The 20,228-nt window shown below is 38.4% G+C and overlaps 1 protein-coding gene and 2 pseudogenes across 1 annotated transcript in view; 1 reads left to right on the top strand and 2 right to left on the bottom strand.

Moving 5' to 3' along the window:
• Positions 1 to 336: 336 nt before the first annotated feature.
• The window catches only part of SPIDR (scaffold protein involved in DNA repair), a 504,871-nt gene continuing 484,979 nt past the window's right edge, over positions 337 to 20,228 (top strand). The window contains exon 1 of the mRNA XM_086694922.1: positions 337 to 486. Coding sequence (XP_086551048.1) covers positions 454 to 486 — 33 coding nt within the window. The 5' untranslated portion in view covers positions 337 to 453. The remainder of the gene's footprint in view (positions 487 to 20,228) is intronic.
• Positions 11,877 to 12,636, bottom strand: LOC112859625 (deoxycytidine kinase pseudogene; annotated as a pseudogene).
• LOC112859378 (heterogeneous nuclear ribonucleoprotein A1 pseudogene) lies at positions 16,695 to 19,878 on the bottom strand (annotated as a pseudogene).

Raw genomic sequence — 20,228 nt, 5'->3', positions numbered from 1 at the left:
CCGCGAGAGGCACCCGCATAGCAGCTCCCAACCAGGAACTCAAGGACAGCACTGTAGCCTGTCCAGAGTTCGCTCTGCACAACCTCTACCCCAACAAGGAAAGTGCGATAAACGGCGCTAACCCCTTCCCTTTCAGAGCTGGTGAGTCACCGACTACCCACGTTCACAGCCCAGCTTTGTTAAACCCATTTGTGCCCAGAAAGCAAGGAGTGGCGGAGAAGCCCCGCCCCACCGCCGACAGCGCTCCAATCCCAACGCGCGCGTGGCGCGTGGCGCGCAGCGCGGGGAGGGCCTTGTGTCCGGAAAAGCCCCGCCCCTCGCCCGAGCACCCGCCAATTGTAGCGCACAGTGCGGCGCGCGGAGCGAGTTCCGTGGCGCGCTGCTTTCCGGCACCTTGAGGAGACAGCCAGCCTTTGCGAAGGCTCCGCGCGGGAGGTGGCTGAGCGTCTAGAGATGCCTGGCGGCGGTACCTCGTGTACCCGGAAGGTAAGTTGTAGACTGGGAACCAGTGCCACGCCAGGCCTGTTCTCTCTGCTTTGTCTTCAGCGGTCTCCCGGTAGCCCTCCAGCGCCAGTGTGTCCTACCCCCTCCAGTTCCCCATCGGCCAGGCCGGCGGGGCGCAGGGAGCGCTTGGGCTGGCCAGAGGCTATGAGGGGTGAGAGGCAGGCGCTGTGCTGGCTGGTGATCTCTGGCGAGGCTGCGGCTGGTTCTGTCGGTGAGCGTGGATGGAGCCTGCCTCGCAGTGTGCCTCTCCTGAGGTCGGTCTCGCCCAGGTGTGCGGAAGCAGCCCCCCGCCGGCCGTCTGGCGTCTCGCCTTCCCGGTGAGATGCGGAGGGCAGGGGGAACCGCTGGAGGTGCGGAGCGGAGAGGTCGCAGCTGGCGAGGTGACGGAAGTGAGCGACCGGAGTTGAATCTGGAACTAGCGTGTGAGCTGTATTTACCCTCGCTAGCGTTTGGCATTGTTTGTCTCTTCTTGACTGTCGTAGAACACATGAAGACAGCGGTGGATGTTGGAATGGATGTGCCATCCGCCCCCCCACCCCCACCCCCCACACCCCCCGTTATCTGTGTTGCCACACTTTTCCTTTCTATCCCAAACTGTTTCTGAATCTTTCTATTCCTGCCTCGGTGGGAGAGGAGTCCGAAGCCAACCGCTGCCAAGCTGTGTATACCAAATTATACCACAGTATCTGGGCACGGAGTGCGTGTGTAGGAATATTACATTAATGATATGTAAATGATTGTACTTGCATTTGTGAGTACATCTTTTCCTTCCGAAAATTGTGTTTGCCGTGGCCTTTTTAAAGCTGTTTCTGGGGCGCCTCGGGGACTCAGTCCGTTAATCATCCGACTTTGCCTCAGGTCGTGATCTCACGGTTGGTGGGTTCGAGCCCCGCATCGGGCTCTGTGCCGACAGCTGGGAGCCTGGATCCTGCTTCACATTCTGCGTCTCCCTCTCTGCACCTCCCCCACTTGTGTTCTGTCTCTCTCTGTCTCAAAAATAAATTGAAATATTAAAAAAAAAATTTAAAAAAGCTGTTTCTAAGTTCCTTGCTTACAAACATGCTTGTCTCATCATACTAAAATTTAAAAAAGCAAACACAGGGCCTCCTTTTTTGACTTTTTCCTTTTACCAAAAACTTCTTGGCAAAAAAGAGTCCACATACACTGGTTCAGCTTCCTTATCATTGTTATGTTTCTTTGCTTCTGGAAAGCAGAGAAAGATTGTCAGTCTCAATTTTGTAACTGTGTGGAGTAAAAGAAACCTATGTCAAACATACCTATTGATTATGAGACATCCTGATTCCAGATGTAGTCAAATGTAAAAAAAAAAAAAAAATCAAGGAAATATATGAATTTGTTAAATCATGGTCACTCTAGCATTTGACACATTTATCACGTGCTTTTATTGATGGGGGGGGGGGGGGGTGGGCGGGGGGAGGAGCATCCCTGTCTGTTGCTTATCCTGATTCCCTCCCTGTCTGGCATCTGCTCGTTTACTTCTCTTTACTCTGTTCCTGCCATGTTCTAAGTTTTGATCTTGTGCTTTTTCTTACTTTACACATTTATTCTTGGCAAGCTCATACTTTGACGTTAACTGTCACAGCTATATAGCTGACTTTCAGATGTGTATTTGACCTTTTCCTTGAGCTCCGTTTAAACTCAGTGTATCATGAAATTATCAATTTCTTACCCTTAATCCACTAAGCCCTGACAGTTTCTCCTGCAAGTTGTTGGTCTCAGTCTATTGACAGTGATGCTTGACTAGGAATGCCCGAGGCACTTGCCTGGGCCCCTGGGTTACTTGTACTGAGCCGTTTTCCCTGACCAGGGCCAATGTTGTGGCTGGACCAGACCTTGTGGTTATTGTTATGATTGCAGGATGCACTTCAGCAACAAACATCAGGGACGTTTGAGGAGCAAGATTTACAACTCCCAGGTCCTGGAGGGTACGTTGCACACCCACGTGCTACCCAGTGAGGTGGAGGGGGGCTGGGGGAAGAGGAGAGCAAGAAAACCTGAGGTCTGAGGGTGGGGTGTCTAGGGTTTTGGAGGTTCATTCTTTATTGGCTAATTTAAAGCCTAAGGGTGGGAATTAGAGCACCAGAAGGGAGAAGTGAAGTCACTCAGATAGTCAGTTATGTAGGTTACCGAGGGTTTTCTGAAAGAGGGACCTTCATGGGTAGGGGCAGCTTAATTCCTGATCTTGTTGGTTTGTGTCATATAACTGGTGCTATGTTTGTTCAAGATGGATGTCTTCTGAAATGGATGCCTTGGCAACCAAAAATTAATGTCAGGCATTCACAGTACATCCTTAGAAATCCTAGTGTTTGACTTGAGACTCAGTTCTGCCCTCTGATTCTATTAGTTTTCAAGAACTTACCAGTTTTTCTTGTCAATAATTATATTAGTGATCTATTGCTGTTTAACAGATTGTCTCAAAACTGAAGCAGCTTAAAATAAGTGCTTGTTTTTTCATATAGTTTCTGAAGGTCAGAAATCTGGGAATGGCTCAACTGGCTGGGTCCAGCTTAGTGTCTTCTACAAGGTACAGTCAAATAAAGGGTCCCAGAGCCTGGGGATCCACTTCCAGACTCACCCATGTGTTTGTTGGCGAGTGTCAGTTCCTTGCCACTTTCGTAGGGCAGTTCTCACAACATGGCAACTGGCTTTCCGAAGAGAAAGAGACAGGGAGGGGCTAAGCCCTGGTGTCTTTTATAACAGTCTCAAAAGTGACATCGCACCTCTTCTGTCCTATTCTTTTTGTCACATAGATCAACCATGTACAGTGTGAGAGGGGCTACAGAGGATGTGAATGCCAAGAGGTAGGAATGATAGGAAGTGATCCTGGAGGCTAGCTCCCCCAATACTTTTTTCCTTTTTCCTTTTCTTTTCTGTCACCCTAGGTCAGGCCCAAAGTACTTTGTGTTTGGAGTTTTTTTGTGGTACCAGCCATGTGGCTTCTGTTCCATCTTCAGAGATGACTTTCCCTTAGACACCACTTTAATTAATATTGTTGTTCCTCTGCTTAAGCATTTCACTTCTTATTGTCTACATAATCAATTATTTTGGACCTAACTTGTGCTAAAAGCCTTATAGATGTATTAATTCATTTATAGATGATTCTCTCTCTCTCTTTTTTTTAAGTAGGCTCCACACCCAGCACAGAGCTTGAACTCATGATTCTGAGATCAAGACCTGAACTGAGATCAAGAGTCAGACACTTAACCAACTAAGCCATCCAGGTGCCCCTACAGATGGCTCTTTTTTTTTTTTTTTTTAACTCATTTAATTCAGCAATCCTATTAGGTACTATTATTAGTCTCATTTTATGGACAAGAAAATTGAGGCACAGTAGAGAGGTTAACTAATTTTTCCAAAGTCACACAGCAGTTAAGTGAAGAAACCAGGATTTGCACTCATGTAGTCACTTCCAGACCTTGCTTTTTTTGTTTAGGCTCTTATAGCCTTTTATTCACAGCTTCCATAATGTGGCCATACCTTATTCCTTAACTTTATAACTTCGTTCATTATTTATCCTTTAGGTAAGTAAATGGCTGTTTTCAATTGCCTCTTGGTATTTGCTCATGTTCTTAGTTTGGAGTAATGCCATTTCTTCCATTTTTGCTTACTGGAATCTTAATTATCTGTCAAGTACCACCTCAAATCATCTATCTATAATCATCTATTATCTCTAATCATCCCAGTTGTAAATGAACTTTATTTTGTATTCCTGTGGAACTTTGTATTATTCTTAATAGCTTCATGTCTTATATTACTAGGTTTACTTGTACTTATTCTTATGATGTAGACATTTTAAGATTATGTTCACCCCATGTGCCCCAGAGCACCTGCCATAATACCTTGTACATATTAGGTACCTAATAAGTATCTGATGAAGGAATGAAAATGGTACTAGTTTAAAAGATTTGCAAGTATTCTAGATCTGAAGAAACATAAGGAAATACCTTATTCAGAAGACATGAGTACTAGCCTCAGCTCTGCAACTGAGTAATTTTGTAATTTTGGACAAGCCATATAGATCTTTCAGGACTCTTAAGACGAAAGCTGATATGGTCATGGACTAAAGTGGTAGAGTTGCGAATGGTATTAGGAGAGGACTGAGTTGATTAATTATAAAAAGAAGATGAGATTTATGCACCTGACATTGAAAGATGAAAAGAGGAGAATCAGTGGTGACTCAGAAATTGAACTTCTGAAAAACGGAAAAGTTGAGGGGAATTAACTAATTAGTTGCTTCTTACCTGATGTTAGGATATACAGGTAGGTGAAAATTCAGCCCAAGGGAGAGATTGGGCTGTTGGAGAGCAGGCAGTTGCTTCAAAGACTGGCACTATTTTAGTTCTTTTCTTCCTCTTGCCTTAGGCCCCTCACTTCAAGTTCTTTTTTCTTTTATCCTTTGTTTCCTTTCCTTGCTAAATAGCCACGAATGACTGGCTAATACTCCCCTTTCCTAGTTGCTTAGCTTTTGAGATTTCCCGATACACCCCCTCACTCCTTTTGCCTCCCCAGACCGAATTATAGCTCTCCTCCCTGAATCGTAGACCTCTTTTCCCACTGAAGGAAAAACCATGTCGGCAACATCCTAAAAAAGAGAAAAGGAGAATTACATCTTCCTGATGGCACCTTCCTTCCCTAATCCTTTGCGTTATCATCACAAAAACTTAATTTCTGGTGCTTCTTGCATAATGACGTGGGCATGATGATAGATATTAACTAAATATAATGTATATGTCAGTTTGAACTGAAGAGTACACAAGGCTCCATTTCAGGTGAAAGTGTTTCTCAAGAAAGGGAGACATTTGCTTCTTTGAAGCCAGAGGGATGGAGCCCGTGGAGAAACTAAGGACCCTTTACTACAGAGATTGGATTCTGTTACAGAAGGTTAGTATGGAGAACAGGAACATGTTTCCTCTGAGACCATAGGGAAGGAGAGGTCAATAGATGGGAGGTTGGCTGATTTTTACAATGGCAGACTTTAACCTTGGGGAAGATATGATGGCTTGAGCTATGACAGTGACATGGAGAGGTAAAGGGAAGAGTGAGTATGGAATTCATGAATGTATGTGATTGTGTGTATGTGTGTACAGAAGAATGTGTGTAAGCAGAGGACTAGGGAATGATTAAGAGTATTTACCAGCAATGGCCAAGGACATGTAATAAGAAAATAGGAAGTTCTCATTTGTGGGTCTTTTTACGATAGCCCTGTGGATTGCTGATTGGTAAAGTGAGTTGGTGGAAGGAAAGGAATTTTAATGCTTGAAAGGCAACATTGGAGTCGTTGGGCATAGAGTGCAGACATTATGATAAAATGAATGGACTTGAGACTTAAAGTCTCAGTGAATTCCCAGATATTGAGTATTCCCAGATTCACAGATACTCAGTCAGAAACAAGGCCAGGGTACCTTCTTTGTGTGAAAGGTGCACATGATAGTTATTGTCAGGCACTTTTGTTAAAATAAGACCATGCAGAGTTAGTGGCTAGAATGTATTTCCTAGCATGAGGAAATACATGAGGAAAATCTTGACATGGTGCCCTTGACTATCTCTCTGACTAGGGCAATATACCTAACATTTCTAAGTTGTAGTTTGTCTATAAAATGGGGATAATACCTATATCTTCCAGCATTAGCATGGATACTAAATGATGAGAATGCATGAAATGATGTACTGAACGTAAAAGCACTCAATTAATGTTAGTGGTGATGAAAGCAGTTAATAATAAAACCATGATCATGAAAGGATTTTTTTATATGACGGCAAATCTATTGTATGTGCTCTACTACTTTGCCTCTAGATTTCCCTGGAATTACTCTTAGCTTGCTGAAGAAGGACTGGAAAGAGGGCTTTGTTTTAAAGTTGTTCAGTCATGGTGAGAGATTCTCTCATAGTTATCTTGGTAGGAATACCTTACGGTTCCAATTTTAGCCCTTGATAATCTCATCAGATGGCTTACTGGTGGCTCTACTCAGAATCAGGCTACTTAGTATTGACATCTTAGTCTGTCTACATTGTCTTGTTCTTCAAATGGAAGGGAAAGAGAGCTAACGTTATCAAAGATGTTCTATATGTCAGGTACTTCACACATATACCTTATTTAAGGGAGAAGATATTCTTTCTTTTTAATCAATAATATATGCTTACAAATAAGATAAAATAGTACAAAATAGTTTCTCATGAAAACCAGCAATCACTGCCCTGTTCTTTCCTGTACTTAATTCTGTGCCTGAGAGGCATTTTTTTTTTAAATTGAGATAACTGTAGATTTATATTAAGTTCTAAGGAATAATAGAGATATTATGTATCCTTTACCCAGTTTGCTCCAGTAGTAACATTTTGCAAAACTGTAGTACAATATCCCACCAATATTTTGACATTAATACAATCTAAATCTAATTATCTTATTCAGATTTCCCTGGAGGTGTGTATATTTACGTTGGTACATTTTTACACATGTATAGATTTATGTGCCACCACCACTAGAGATACTGAACATTCTGTTAGCTCAAGAATCCCTTTGATAATCCATCATACCTACTCGCTTCCCACTGCTAACCCCTGGCAGTTGCTAATCTGTTCACCATTTTAAACATTGCATCATTTCAAAAGTGTTACAGAGATGAAACCATGCAGTTTATAATATTTTGGGATCATTTTCTTTTTCTTTTTTTCTTTTTACTCAGCATAATACTCTGGAGATTAGTACTAGTTGTTTTGTGTATTAGTAGTGTTCATTTTTATTGCTGAGTAGTATTCCATGGAATGCACGTACTACAGTTTGGCTCAACATTTTACTTGTTGAAGGACATCTGGGCTATTTCCAGTTTTGGTTATTATGAATAAAGCTGCTGTGCACACTTATGTGCAGATTTTTGTTTGAACATAGCTTTTCTTTTTCTAAGATAAATACCTAAGAATGTAACTGCTGGGTCATATGGTAATTGGATGTTTAGTTTTCTTTTTTTCTTTTTTTAAGATTTTATTCTTAAGTAATCTCCACACCCAACGTGGGGCCCAAACTTGCAACCCAGAGATCAAGAGTCACATGCCCTGTCAACTGAGCCAGCCAGGCTCCCCTGGATGTTTAGTTTTATAGTAAACTGTTTCTCATAGTGACTGTACAGTATTACAGTCACACTGGCAATGTATGAATGATTCAGTTTCATAGATAATAAATTTATCCTTTTAAAGTATAAGGTTCACTGATTTTTAGTGTATTCACAGAGTTGGGCAAATATTTCTAACTATAGAACATTTTCATCACCCTGAAAAGAAACCCCATGGCAACCAAAAGCTATTTTCTGTCTTCATGGATTTGGCTACTGTATATATTTCATATAAATGGAATAATATGTGGTCTTTATGACTGGCTTCTTTCACTTAGCATAACGTTTTCAAGGTTCACCCATTGTTATTGCATGTATCAATACTTTATTTTTCTTTGAAGGTAAAATAATTTTCTATTGTATGGATATATCACCTTAAAAAAATCCATTAGTAGATGGAAATTTGGGTGATTTCCACTGTTTGGCTATTAAGAATACTACTATGATCCTTTGCGTACCAATTTTTGGATAGACATAAGTTTTCATTTCTCTTAGATATAAACCTACTATTATAATTGCTGGGTCATATGGTAATTCTATGATTAAATTTTAGGGAACTGCTAAGCTTTGTTGCAAAGAGGTTGCATCATTTTATAGTCTCACCAGCAAGGAATGAACATTCTAATTTCTCCATATCCTTGTTAACACTTGTCATTGCCTATCTCTTGATTTTAGCCATCTTAATGGGTAAAATTGTTTTGGTTTTGGTTTACATTTCCATAATGACTAATGATTTTGAATGCCTTTTCAAGTGCTTCTTGGCCATTTTTATGTCTTCTTTGAAGAAATATCTATTCAAGCTATTTGCCCATGTTTTAGTTGGATTATTTATCTTTTTACTGTTGTTAGTGTTCTTTATAAGTTCTCATACCACTCCTATATGAGATATATGATTTGCAAATATTTTCTCCCATTCTGTGCACTTTCTGTTTTCTTGATGGTATCATTTGAAGCACAAGTGTTTAAAAATTTTGAAGTCCACAATCTATCTTTACTTTTGTTGCTTATGCTTTTGGTGTCATATCTAGGAAATCATTACCTAACCCAAGATCATGAAGATTTATTTCAGAGAGTTTTTGCCTAAGAGTTTTATTATTTAGCTTTTACATTTAAACCTGTCGTTCATTTTGAGTTAATTTTTGTGTGTGGTGTAAGGTGTCTAGCTTCCTTCTTTTGCATGTGGATATCCAGTTGTCCCAGCACCAATTGTTGAAAAGATTATTCTTTCCCCACTAAATTGTATTGGTTTGTTTGTTTGTTTTTTTGAAATTCAATTGACCATAAATGTAAGAGTTTCTTTCTTTCTTTAAAAAAAAAAATTTAATGTTTATTTATTCTTGAGAGAGAGACAGAGCGTGAGCAGAGGAGGGGCAGAGAGAGGGAGACACAATCCGAAGCAGGCTTCAGGCTTCGAGCTTTCAGCACAGAGCCCAATGCAGGGCTTGAACTCATGAACCATGAGATCATGACCTGAACTGAAGTCGGACACTTAACTGACTGAGCCACCCAGGCACCCCTAAGAGTTTATTTCTTTTCAACCTTTTTTATTTATTTTTGGGACAGAGAGAGACAGAGCATGAACGGGGGAGGGGCAGAGAGAGAGGGAGACACAGAATCGGAAACAGGCTCCAGGCTCCGAGCCATCAGCCCAGAGCCTGACGCGGGGCTCGAACTCACGGACCGCGAGATCGTGACCTGGCTGAAGTCGGACGCTTAACCGACTGCGCCACCCAGGCGCCCTTTATTTCTTAACTATAAATTCTCTTCCATTAATCTATGTGTTATCCTTTTGCCATTACCATAGTTTTCCTAATTATGGTAGCTTGTGAAGTCTCTCTCTTTTTTTTTTTTTTAATTTATTTTAAGATTGTTTAAATTGTTCTGGGTTCCTTGAATTTCCATGTGAATAATAGCATCAGCTTGTCAGATTCTATAACCAGCCACCTGAGATATTTATTGGATTAAGTCTGTAAATAAATTGTAGAGTATTGCCATCTTAATATTAAGTTTTCCAATTAATGAATGTGGGATGTCTTTCCATTTTATTTAGATCTTTAATTTCTTTCAACTGTATTTTATAGTTTTCACCGTGAAAATCTTGTACTTCTTTAGTTACATTTATTCCTTAAGTATTTTATTCTTTTTCATACTGTTAATGCAGTTTTTAAAAAAAATTCATTTTTGTATTGTTCATTGTTAGTATATATAAATACAATTGATTTTTTATATTGAGATTGCATTTTGCAGCTTTGCTGAACTTAATTTTATTTTATTTTTGAGATTTATACTTATTCATTAAGCTAATATTTAGTAAACAAATTCATTTGTATCAAACAGAAACAAAAAAACCCCATACAATAACATGAGACAGTTTTAATATACATGGGGAATATAGCATTTGAAATAAAGTCTCCTTTTCAAAGATTAGTGCATCTAGATTGGTTAGCCTACAAAATTATAATCTTTGATTATCAAAACAAAACTAAACAAAAAATGACATTTTAAAAAGAAAGGAAAATAATTAGTTTCAAAAGCATAGATTTTTTTTCAAAAATGTCAAATAGAAAAGTTAAATATTGCATACCCTAACTGAACAAACGTGAAGAAAGTCTTTACCTATAGACCTAAAATGAATCCATGCAGATTTTAAAAACTTATTCTACCTTGTCTTTATTATTTTATATATTTCCTAATATATATTTAACAAAAATGATAATGCTTTCAAGATACAGAATATGTAAAACAAGGTCATTTTTATCAGTAATTTAAAGGAGAAAAACCCCTAAAGTATAACTCTATAGAGACGCAAAGCAAGCTCTGAAGCAAAGGGTGACCATGATGGTCTCAAAGTAGAAATGTGTGACTTTTATTTAAACTTTAAAATGGCAGGCTGCTGGGCTGCCTGACCTGCTCAGTTGGAAGAGCATGTGACTCTGCATCTCAAGGTCATGAGTTCAAACCCCACATTGGGTGTAGAGATTACTATGAAAAAAAAAAAAAAATTAAAACTTAAAAAAAAAATAGGCCACCTAATTAATCTAGACCCTAGGGAAAGCAGGATGGGACAGGAAGTAAGATCTGGGACAAAAGAGACTAAACTGCTAAGAAAATAATCTTCTTTGTCTTTAGTATCTCTTTTGACTTCTCACTGAGTACAAAGATAAAGAAAAACTACTCATTCCTAGTACAGGGTCAATAAAAAGTAAAATGGAAAAACTTATCTTTTGCTATGTTCCACTAATGTTTTACCTATAAAAATGGGAAGCAATTTAAGGAAATCTATACTTTCACCTTAAGTGAATTAAAGACAATTAAATTTTAAGCCAATCCTTTAACTATAGCAGTAATATTCTATTCTAAAAGAATTGTCTGAGAATGGAGAAAGTAGGCAGCTATAGTAAGCTCCATGTGCATTGAATCTTTATACTCATTTGTCTTTTAAGGACAAAAACATTTTAAGTTATCATTTCCTCTTTAATCCTCTAAAATCCAATGCAAAAGGAGATGAATCTAGTCTCACCCATGCCACAGATGTAGAAACAAAAGCAGAAAAAGATTAAATGACTCATAAGCTAGGTTATGCCATTACAAAATGGGAACAAAGTCTGACCTGCTCCTTTACTTATTAATGTGTTATAGACACATTAGTAAATATCAATGAAGTAATTAAATACTAAACTGGTCTTATCTTCCATATAACTTAAGATGGAAGGGGAAGCACTTAATGAAAAATATTTAAAATAAAACATAAAAACTCTTTTGTAGGGATTCCTTAAATTCCACTTTTCAACTTTTAATAGGTGTGCTAATTTACACAGGACACATTACCATTTACTATGTAACATTAAAGTTCCCAGTGAAGAAACTGGTCACTAGTGCAATAAGAAGCACCAGGAAAAAAACAAATAAACAAATAAATAAAGGCCAGCCTGTTGAGAATAATGGAGGGGAGAGACAGGAGGAGACTGGGTCCTTTATGACAGAATTTAGCCTGTACTTACTTGGAACCATCTTCCTCCAGACTCTCTGTTGTGAAAGATAATTAAATGTCTTTATTTTTTTTAAGCAAAAAAGAAAAGAAACTGCTCATAAACTCTTATGTAGAATTCATCAAAAAATTTTTTTTTCTTGGAGCAAAAATGGTAGAAATCCTGGGTTTTCTAGAGACTTGAATGAATATGAAGCTATGAAGGGTACACAAAGCTGAAGTACCTGGAATCATTTGGTTGCCTGTAGTCTTCAGCAAGATCACAAAGTACTCAAAGATTCTTTGGCCTTTTCAACCATATTTGCCTTGAAAGTCTTCATTAATATCCAGTGTTAAGATAGGGATTTCTTGTAGAAAATCAAAGTTGATTTTCAGTGTTCTATGCAGGACTCAGCTTTCATGCTTATAGTGAAGCTTCTGTATATATTCAAGAATGCCTTGGTCTTCATTTCTTTCCCATATTCTATTCAAGCATTTCTCTGCAGTGGCTCGAAGCTAACTGATTCCATCCAGTTCAGAGCTTTGGCCAAACTTTAGATTCATCCAGTCATGCCAGTCTTGATAAATTGCCTACTCTGTTTCATTCATGTAGTCATACTGATACAAACTAGATGCAAAACTATGCCTATACCTATACAGAGGTTGTTCAAAAATTGATACAGGCTTTTCTGCATCTTTGAGCGTGCTATTGAGACAAGCAAGCTAGGCTCATATTCGACTGAGGCAGGCATATGATTGGAAGGTAAAAGACTGTCATTCAGGTTTCTCATATATCATCTGAAGAACATTCCCACCACTTTTTTAAAATGTTAGTTCCTCAAAGTCGTCTTGAGTACTTTGAGCATTGCACCATCTGGCTGCAGGTTCAGGAACCACTTCCCAATCTTTGCAGACCTGTTTAAGAATATTCACAAATGTCTTCCCTGAAGCAATGTTCCTTTCGATGACAGTTTTCTTGGTGCAGGTCCCCTCAGAGCTGGTCATGGGAGATGGGCGTCTCGTCTTGGATGGGGTGGCCATTCTGGTCTTGTGGTAGCCTGAGCACATTGGGCAGGGAGGGGTGGGAAGTGGCCATAGATGTATGTACTGGGGCTTATGCCACCAAAGAACATGATTTGACATGCAGGCTGAGCTCCCGCCTGCAGCAGCTGAACTCATTTATTTTAATAGTTGTGTGTGTGTATTCCTTAGAATTTTCTACATATAAGATCATGTCATCTCAGAATAGAGATAATTTTACATTTTCCTTTCCAATCTGCATGTCTTTTATTTTTTCTTGCCTAATTTCATTGGCTAGAACCTTTAGTACAATATTAAATATAAGTGGTAAGAGCTGACATACTTTTCTTGATCCTTAGGAAGAAAACTTTCAGTGTTTCACTATTATGTATGATGTTAGGTGAGTTTTTTGCAGATATTCTTTATCAGATTGAAGAAGTATTCTGTTGCTAGTATGTTGAGAATTATTATCGTGGGAGGCTGTTGACTTTTGTTAGTTATTTTTTTACAATTTAATTAGATAATCCTATTTTCCCCTTAATATAGTTTATTACATTGACTTTTGGATGTTACATAAATCTTGCATTCCTAGGGGAAAAACCCTAATGATTATGGTGTATAACCCGTAGTTTATGTTGCTAGATTCATTTTGCTAGTATTTTGTTGAGGATTTTTTTTTTTTAAATTTTTTTTTTTTTCAACGTTTTTTATTTATTTTTGGGACAGAGAGAGACAGAGCGTGAACGGGGGAGGGGCAGAGAGAGAGGGAGACACAGAATCGGAAACAGGCTCCAGGCTCCGAGCCATCAGCCCAGAGCCTGACGCGGGGCTCGAACTCACGGACCGCGAGATCGTGACCTGGCTGAAGTCGGACGCTTAACCGACTGCGCCACCCAGGCGCCCCGAGGATTTTTTTTAATCTATATTTGTAAGTGGTCTATAGTTTTCTTGTGATGTCTTTGATTTTGTTATGAGGGCATTTGATTTCATAGTATGAATTAGATATTCCCTCTTCTATTTTTTGGAAGGATTTGTGAAAGATTGGTATTAATGCTTTTTAAAATGTTTGGTATAAATAACCAGTGTAGCCATTGGAGCCTTGGATTTTCATTGTGGTAAATTTTTAAATTATGAATTCAAGCTATTATATTTATTCATACATGAGTATTTTTATTTCTACTTGAGTCTGTTTTGCTGGTTTGTGTCGTTCATTTTATTTCAGTTATCTAGTTTGTTGGCAGGCAGTTGTTCTTATAGTGTCCCTTGTAATCCTTTCTGTAACTTTGATAGGACTCCTTTCTATTTTTCATTCTTGATTTTTGCAATTTGAATTTTTTCTCTTTTTTTCTTGGTTAGTCTACCTAAAGATTTGTCAATGTTGTTGATCTTTTCAAGGAACCAACTCTGGATTTTGTTTATTTTGTTTTAATCCTGTTTTACCTGTTTCTGCATAATTGTTCTTATTTCCTTCCTTCTGCTTGCTTTGGATTTAGCTTGCTCTTTTCAAATTTTCCAAGATGAAAGATTTATTAAATTGAGATCTTTCTTTTAAAAAAAATAGGCATTTACAACTATAGATTTCCCTGTATGTAACTATAGCTTTCTTTGCCATGAGTTTTTTTTTTGTTTTTTTTAATGTTTATTTTTGAGAGAGAGAGTGAGCGAGCAGGGGAGGGGCAGAGAGAAAGGGAGACAGGAGACAGAGAATCCCAAGCAGGCCCCACACTGTCAGCGCAGAGCCTGATGCTGGCTCGAACTCACGAACCACTAGTTGATGACCTGAGCCAAAATCAAGAGTCAGTTATTTAACTGACTGAGCCACCCAGGTGCCCCTCCATGAGTTTTTTAAAGTAACTTGTTGGGGGCCCCTGGGTGACGCAGTCGGTTAAGCGTCCGACTTCAGCCAGGTCACGATCTCGCGGTCCCTGAGTTCGAGCCCCGCATCAGGCTCTGGGCTGATGGCTCAGAGCCTGGAGCCTGTTTCCGATTCTGTGTCTCCCTCTCTCTCTGCTCCTCCCCCGTTCATGCTCTGTCTCTCTGTCCCAAAAATAAATAAACGTTGAAAAAAAAATTAAAAAAAAAAAATAAAGTAACTTGTTGAATTTACTTATGTGTTCTAAACATGTTCCCATTACATGTTGTGTATTTTAATACATTGCCTATTAATAACTAGGTTCTGTAATTTGTGATTTGAAATTTACTTTTTTTTTAAATTTTATTTTTAATTTTTAAAAATTTACATCCAAGTTGGTAAGCATATAGTGCAACAATGATTTCAGGAGTAGATTCCTTAATGCCCCTTACCCATTTAGCCCGTCCCCCCTCCCATAGCCCCTCCAGTAACCCTCAGTTTGTTCTCCATATTTATGAGTCTCTTCTGTTTTGTCCCCCTCCCTGTTTTTATAATATTTTTGTTTCCCTTCCCTTATGTTCATCTGTTTTGTCTCTTAAAGTCCTCATATGAATGAAGTCATATGATTTTTGTCTTTCTCTGACTAATTTCACTTAGCATAATACCCTCCAGTTCCATCTACGTAGTTGCAAATGGCAAGATTTCATTCGTTTTGATTGCCAAGTAATACTCCATTGTGTGTATGTGTGTGTGTATATATATAAGTGGTAAGATATATATATATATATCACATCTTCTTTATCCATTCATCTATCAATGGACATTTGGGCTCTTTCCATACTTTGGCTATTGTTGATAGTGCTGCTCTAAACATGGGGTGCATGTATTCCTTCGAAACAGCACACCTGTATCCCGTGGATAAATGCCTAGTAGTGCAATTGCTGGGTCATAGGGTAGTTCTATTTTCAGTTTTTTGAGCAACCTCCATACTGTTTTCCAGAGTGGCTGCACCAGCTTGCATTCCCACCAGCAATGCAAAAGAGATCCTCTTTCTCCTCATCCTCACCAACATCTGTTGTTGCCTGAGTTGTTAGGTCATAAGAGGAAAGTGTATAGCAATCCAGACCTTTTTAAAGAAGGAAGAAAGATCTCAGATACACAACCTAACCTTACGCCTTAAGGAGCTGGAAAAAGAACAGCAAATAAAACCCCAAATCAGCAGAAGACAGGAAATAATAAAGATTAGAGCAGAAATTAATGCTATTGAAACCAAAAAAAACCAGAACAGATCAATGAAACCAGAAGCTGGTTCTTGGAAAGAATTAACAAAATTGTTAAATCACTAGCCAGTTTGATTAAAAAGAAAAAAGAAAGGACCCAAATAAATAAAATCAAGAATGAAAGAGGAGAGATCACAACCAACACAGCAGAAATAAAAACAATAAGAGAATATTATGAGCAATTGTATGCCAATAAAATGGGCAATCTGGAAGAAATGGACAAATTCCTAGAAACATATACACTACCAAAACTGAAACAGGAAGAAATAGAAAATTTGAACAGACCCATAACCAGTAAGGAAATGGAATTAGTAATCAAAAATCTGCCAAAAAGCAAGAGTCCAGGGCCAGATGGCTTTCCAGGGGAATTCTACCAAACATTTAAGGAAGAGTTAACACCTATTCTCTTGAAGCTGTTCCAAAAAATAGATATGGAAGGAAAACTTCCAAACTCTTTCTATGAAGCCAGCATTACCTTAATTCCAAAACCAGAGACCCCAGTAAAAAGGACTATAGACCAATTTCTCTGATTAACAAGGATGCAAAAATACTCAACAAGATATTAGCCAACCAGCTCCAACAATATATTGAAACAATTATTCACCACGACCAAGTGGGATTTATACCTGGGATGCAGGGCTGGTTCAATATCCACAAAACAACGTGATTCATCACATCAATAAAAGGAAGGATAAGAACCATATGATCCTCTCAATAGATGCAGCGAAAGAATTTACTTTTTTTTTTTTAAGACACATTTATTCAGCGTCATGATCAGACTATGATTAATATTTAACAATCAACAGCATGGGTGCAAAAAAAAAAAAATCTACATTAAAACCCTTTGTTGGAATGCTTTAAACTTTCCAGAGAACAGAAACTAAAATAACCTGTTATACAATTAATCACAAATACAGTCCTCAGATTTTTTGTCAATGTACATTGTCTAAAACATGTCTTCTTTGTAGCAGCTAGACCCTGCCATCACTGTGCTTGGCTGAGTTCACAAATCTGTTGTAACCTGTAGCTTCCCTGTCACTTCTCTGGCTCTCCTCTCCTGCTAAGCCTTGTTTCCTGGCAGTAAACATAGTAAAACCTTCTGCCACTGCCATAGCTACTGCTGCTGCTGGAACCACCATGGTCACCTTGGTTTTGTGGTTTGGCAAAGTATTGGCCTCCACCACCACAGGGGCCAGAGCTTCTGTCTCCAAAATTTCCTCCTTTCATGGGTCCAAAATTTGAAGATTGATTGTTGTAATTTCCAAAATCATTATAGCTTCCACCATCTCCATAGTTGCTTCCATCATTACCAAATCCATTATAGCCATCCCCATTTCCACCACCCTGTTGACTGCCACCAAAGCCACCTCACCCTCTGAAGTTTCCTCCACAACCAAAGTTGTCATTCCCACCAGAACCACCTCCATAACCACCACCAAAGTTTTCAGAACCACTTTGACCTCCTTGGTTGGATGAAGCACTAGCCATCTCTTGCTTAAATAGAGCTCTCTCTACTTTACAGTTGTGGCCATTCACAGTATGGTATTTCTGAATGACAGTCTTGTCTACAGAGTCATGATCATCAAACGTTACAAAAGCAAAGGCTCTCTTTTTGTCACTGCCTTGATCAGTTATGATTTTAATCACTTCAGTTTTCCCATACTGTTCGAAATAATCTCTTAGATGATGTTTTTTAGTGTCTAATGCCCCTGACAAAAATCTTTTTCACCGTTAAGTGGGCACCAAGTCTTGAGAATCTTCTCTTGAGACAGCCCTCTTTGGTTCTACAACTCTTCCATCCATTTTGTGTGGCCTTGCATTCATGGCTGCATCCACCTTTTCCACAGTGGCAAACGTGACAGACCCAAAGCCTCTGGAGCGCTCGGTATTTGTATCTGTCATTACCACACAGTCCATAAGTGTTCCCCATTGCTCAAAATGGGGACTCTCATCGGACTCTCAGACTCTCATCGGTTGTTTGAAAGCTCAGACCTCCTATGAAAAGCTTCCGCAGCTGTTCGGGCTCTTTGGGAGATTCTGACTTAGATATGACAGCAGTGGGAGGGGAGACTTTAACGATGCTTACTTGGCATTGTCTACGGGCAGAAGAAGGTGAAATTTACTTCTTTATAGTTTACAGGAATTTTATTTTCTTGTGCCTATTTATTATTTTTTATTTCTTATTTTAGAGAGCGAGTGTATGCGAGCAGGGGAGAGGGGCAGCTCCTGACACGGGGCTGGATCCCATGACCCTGGGATCAAGACTTGAGCCGAAATCAAGGTCTGACACTCCACTGACAGAGCCACCCATGCGCCCTATGCCTATTTGTTATTACACCTATGTGAACCACTATGGAACAACTTAAATTTTGTGCCATAAAAATATTTTTGTGGTAAGGTACTATTTTTTTCACACTAGGAATATATCAGCAAAAATCCGCCTTACAATTTGAAAGACCTAATTTTATGTTGAATGAGCACAACTTATAAGCTGAAGCATTGCAAGGAGATAACCAGACAGCAGTTAGATGCTCTTGTCTTTTTCATTGTTAATTTATTGTCCTACATGGGTTTCAGATTTATAAAGGCATCACAGGATCATTGCACTTAATACCTGCAGTGTTTGCTACCATACCACAACTCATTTTCAATACTTTATTACAGAGGATGAGAAATTGTAATGTTTTATTAACAATGCTTCTGGAAATGAATGCATTTTAAAGCAAATAAATCTTTTTGATAGACCTTTTTCAAAAAAAGTTTTGGTATATTTTTGTTCTTCCCAAAGCATCTTCTAATTTTTCTTGTGATTTTTTTTCTTTTATCTGTTATTATTTAGGAATGTGTTGTTTAATCTCTACATTGTGATTTTTCAGTTTTATTTCTTTTTAGTTTTTAATTTCATTGTGTTCTTGTTCAAGAATGTTATTAATCTCACTCTTTTTAAGTTTATTGAGGTTTGTTTTATGGCCTAAAATATGATCTGTCCAAAAGAATATTTCATGTTTATGTGGGAAGAATGTGTATTATGTTGTTTGAGGGCATCTTCATGATTTCTCATGGGAAGTCAGCTGTTAATTTTATTGAGGCTCGTTTTACATGATAATTCATTTATGTTTTTCTGCTTTTGTGATTTCTCTTTGTTTTTCACCAGTTGGCGTGATGTGTCTGTGGTGAGTCTCTTTGAGTTTATCTTAGTTGAAGTTCTTTGAGCTTTTTGGATGTATGATATTTCATGAAATTTGAGGTTTTAGGGCTCTATTCAAGTAAAATTTCTGTTGCTTATTTCTCTCCTTTTCTTCTGAAATTCTTAATTTGCATATATTTGTATACCTGATAGTGTCCCACAGGTCTCAGAGGTTGTGTTCATTTGTCTTCAGCCTTTTTTCTTTCTGTTCTTCAGTTCAGATAGTCTGTTTTGTCCTGTCTAAAGTTTGCTGATTTTTCTGCCAGTTCAAATCTGTTGAGCCTATCTAGTGACTTCATTTTAGTTTTTGTATTAGTCAACTCCTAAACTTCTATTTGATTGTAATATTTGTGGCGTTTTTGTTGTTGTTGTTGTTGTTAAATAATTGCTATGTATTTATATTTTCTATTTGGTGAGGCATTTTTATAATTAAAGTATTTTAGACATAACTTCCATATTTTTAATTTTGAGCTTATTTGTAATAGTTGACTTAAAGCTTTGTGTACTGATTCAAACTTCTGGGCTCCCTCAAGTACATTTTCTCTTGCTTGCTTTTTCCTTGTCATACTTTTCCTATTTATTCATTTGTCTTTCAATTTTTTTGTTGAAAAGTAAAGATTTAAATAATATAATGTGGACATTAAGTTCCCCCACTTCCTCCTCAGAGTGGTGTTTTTGTTGTTGTTGCAATTTGTTTTGTTTGTTTAATGACCTTCCTAGGCTAATTTTGTAAAGTTCGTATATCCTGTTGTGTGTAGTTACTAAAGACACTACATGGTTAGTTTACTTGCCTGTGAATTATTGCACAGCGATTTCTTTAAGTACCTAGAGCCAACAAGTCTTTCATCCTTTACCAAGGGATTCTGTGTTTTTGAGGCATGCGTTCTATACTCTGGCAGTATATAATCAACTATTACTTTCTCCTTGTGCAGGGAGGGCTTCATGGTTATCCAGAGTTGAGAGATTTGGGCTTTCTTAGTTTTTTTCCTCAGCATGGATACAGTTTTGTACATGCAAATAGCATTCTAGATCCCCAGGAATATGTCAGCTCTTTTCAAGCTGCCTATGGACAGCATTCTCCAGATCTTCCTTTTAGGTATATTTGGCCAGTCTTGGTTCCTTAAACCACTATTGCTGCTTCACACATCTGCAATAATAATTTGTTTAGCAATAATTAATTAATAATTAATTGCTGCTGACTCTTTTAGAGACATGCCCTGGGGATAGGACTTTTCCCATTGAATGAGCTGCTGAATCAAATTATAAATTTTGTTTATAAGTTTTTTCCTAAAAG

This window comes from Puma concolor, chromosome F2, assembly GCF_028749965.1.
Source record: "Puma concolor isolate L17-30 chromosome F2, mPumCon1.1.hap2, whole genome shotgun sequence".
In the NCBI taxonomy this organism is placed as follows: domain Eukaryota; kingdom Metazoa; phylum Chordata; class Mammalia; order Carnivora; family Felidae; genus Puma; species Puma concolor.
This window is presented reverse-complemented; position numbering and strand designations above follow the sequence as displayed.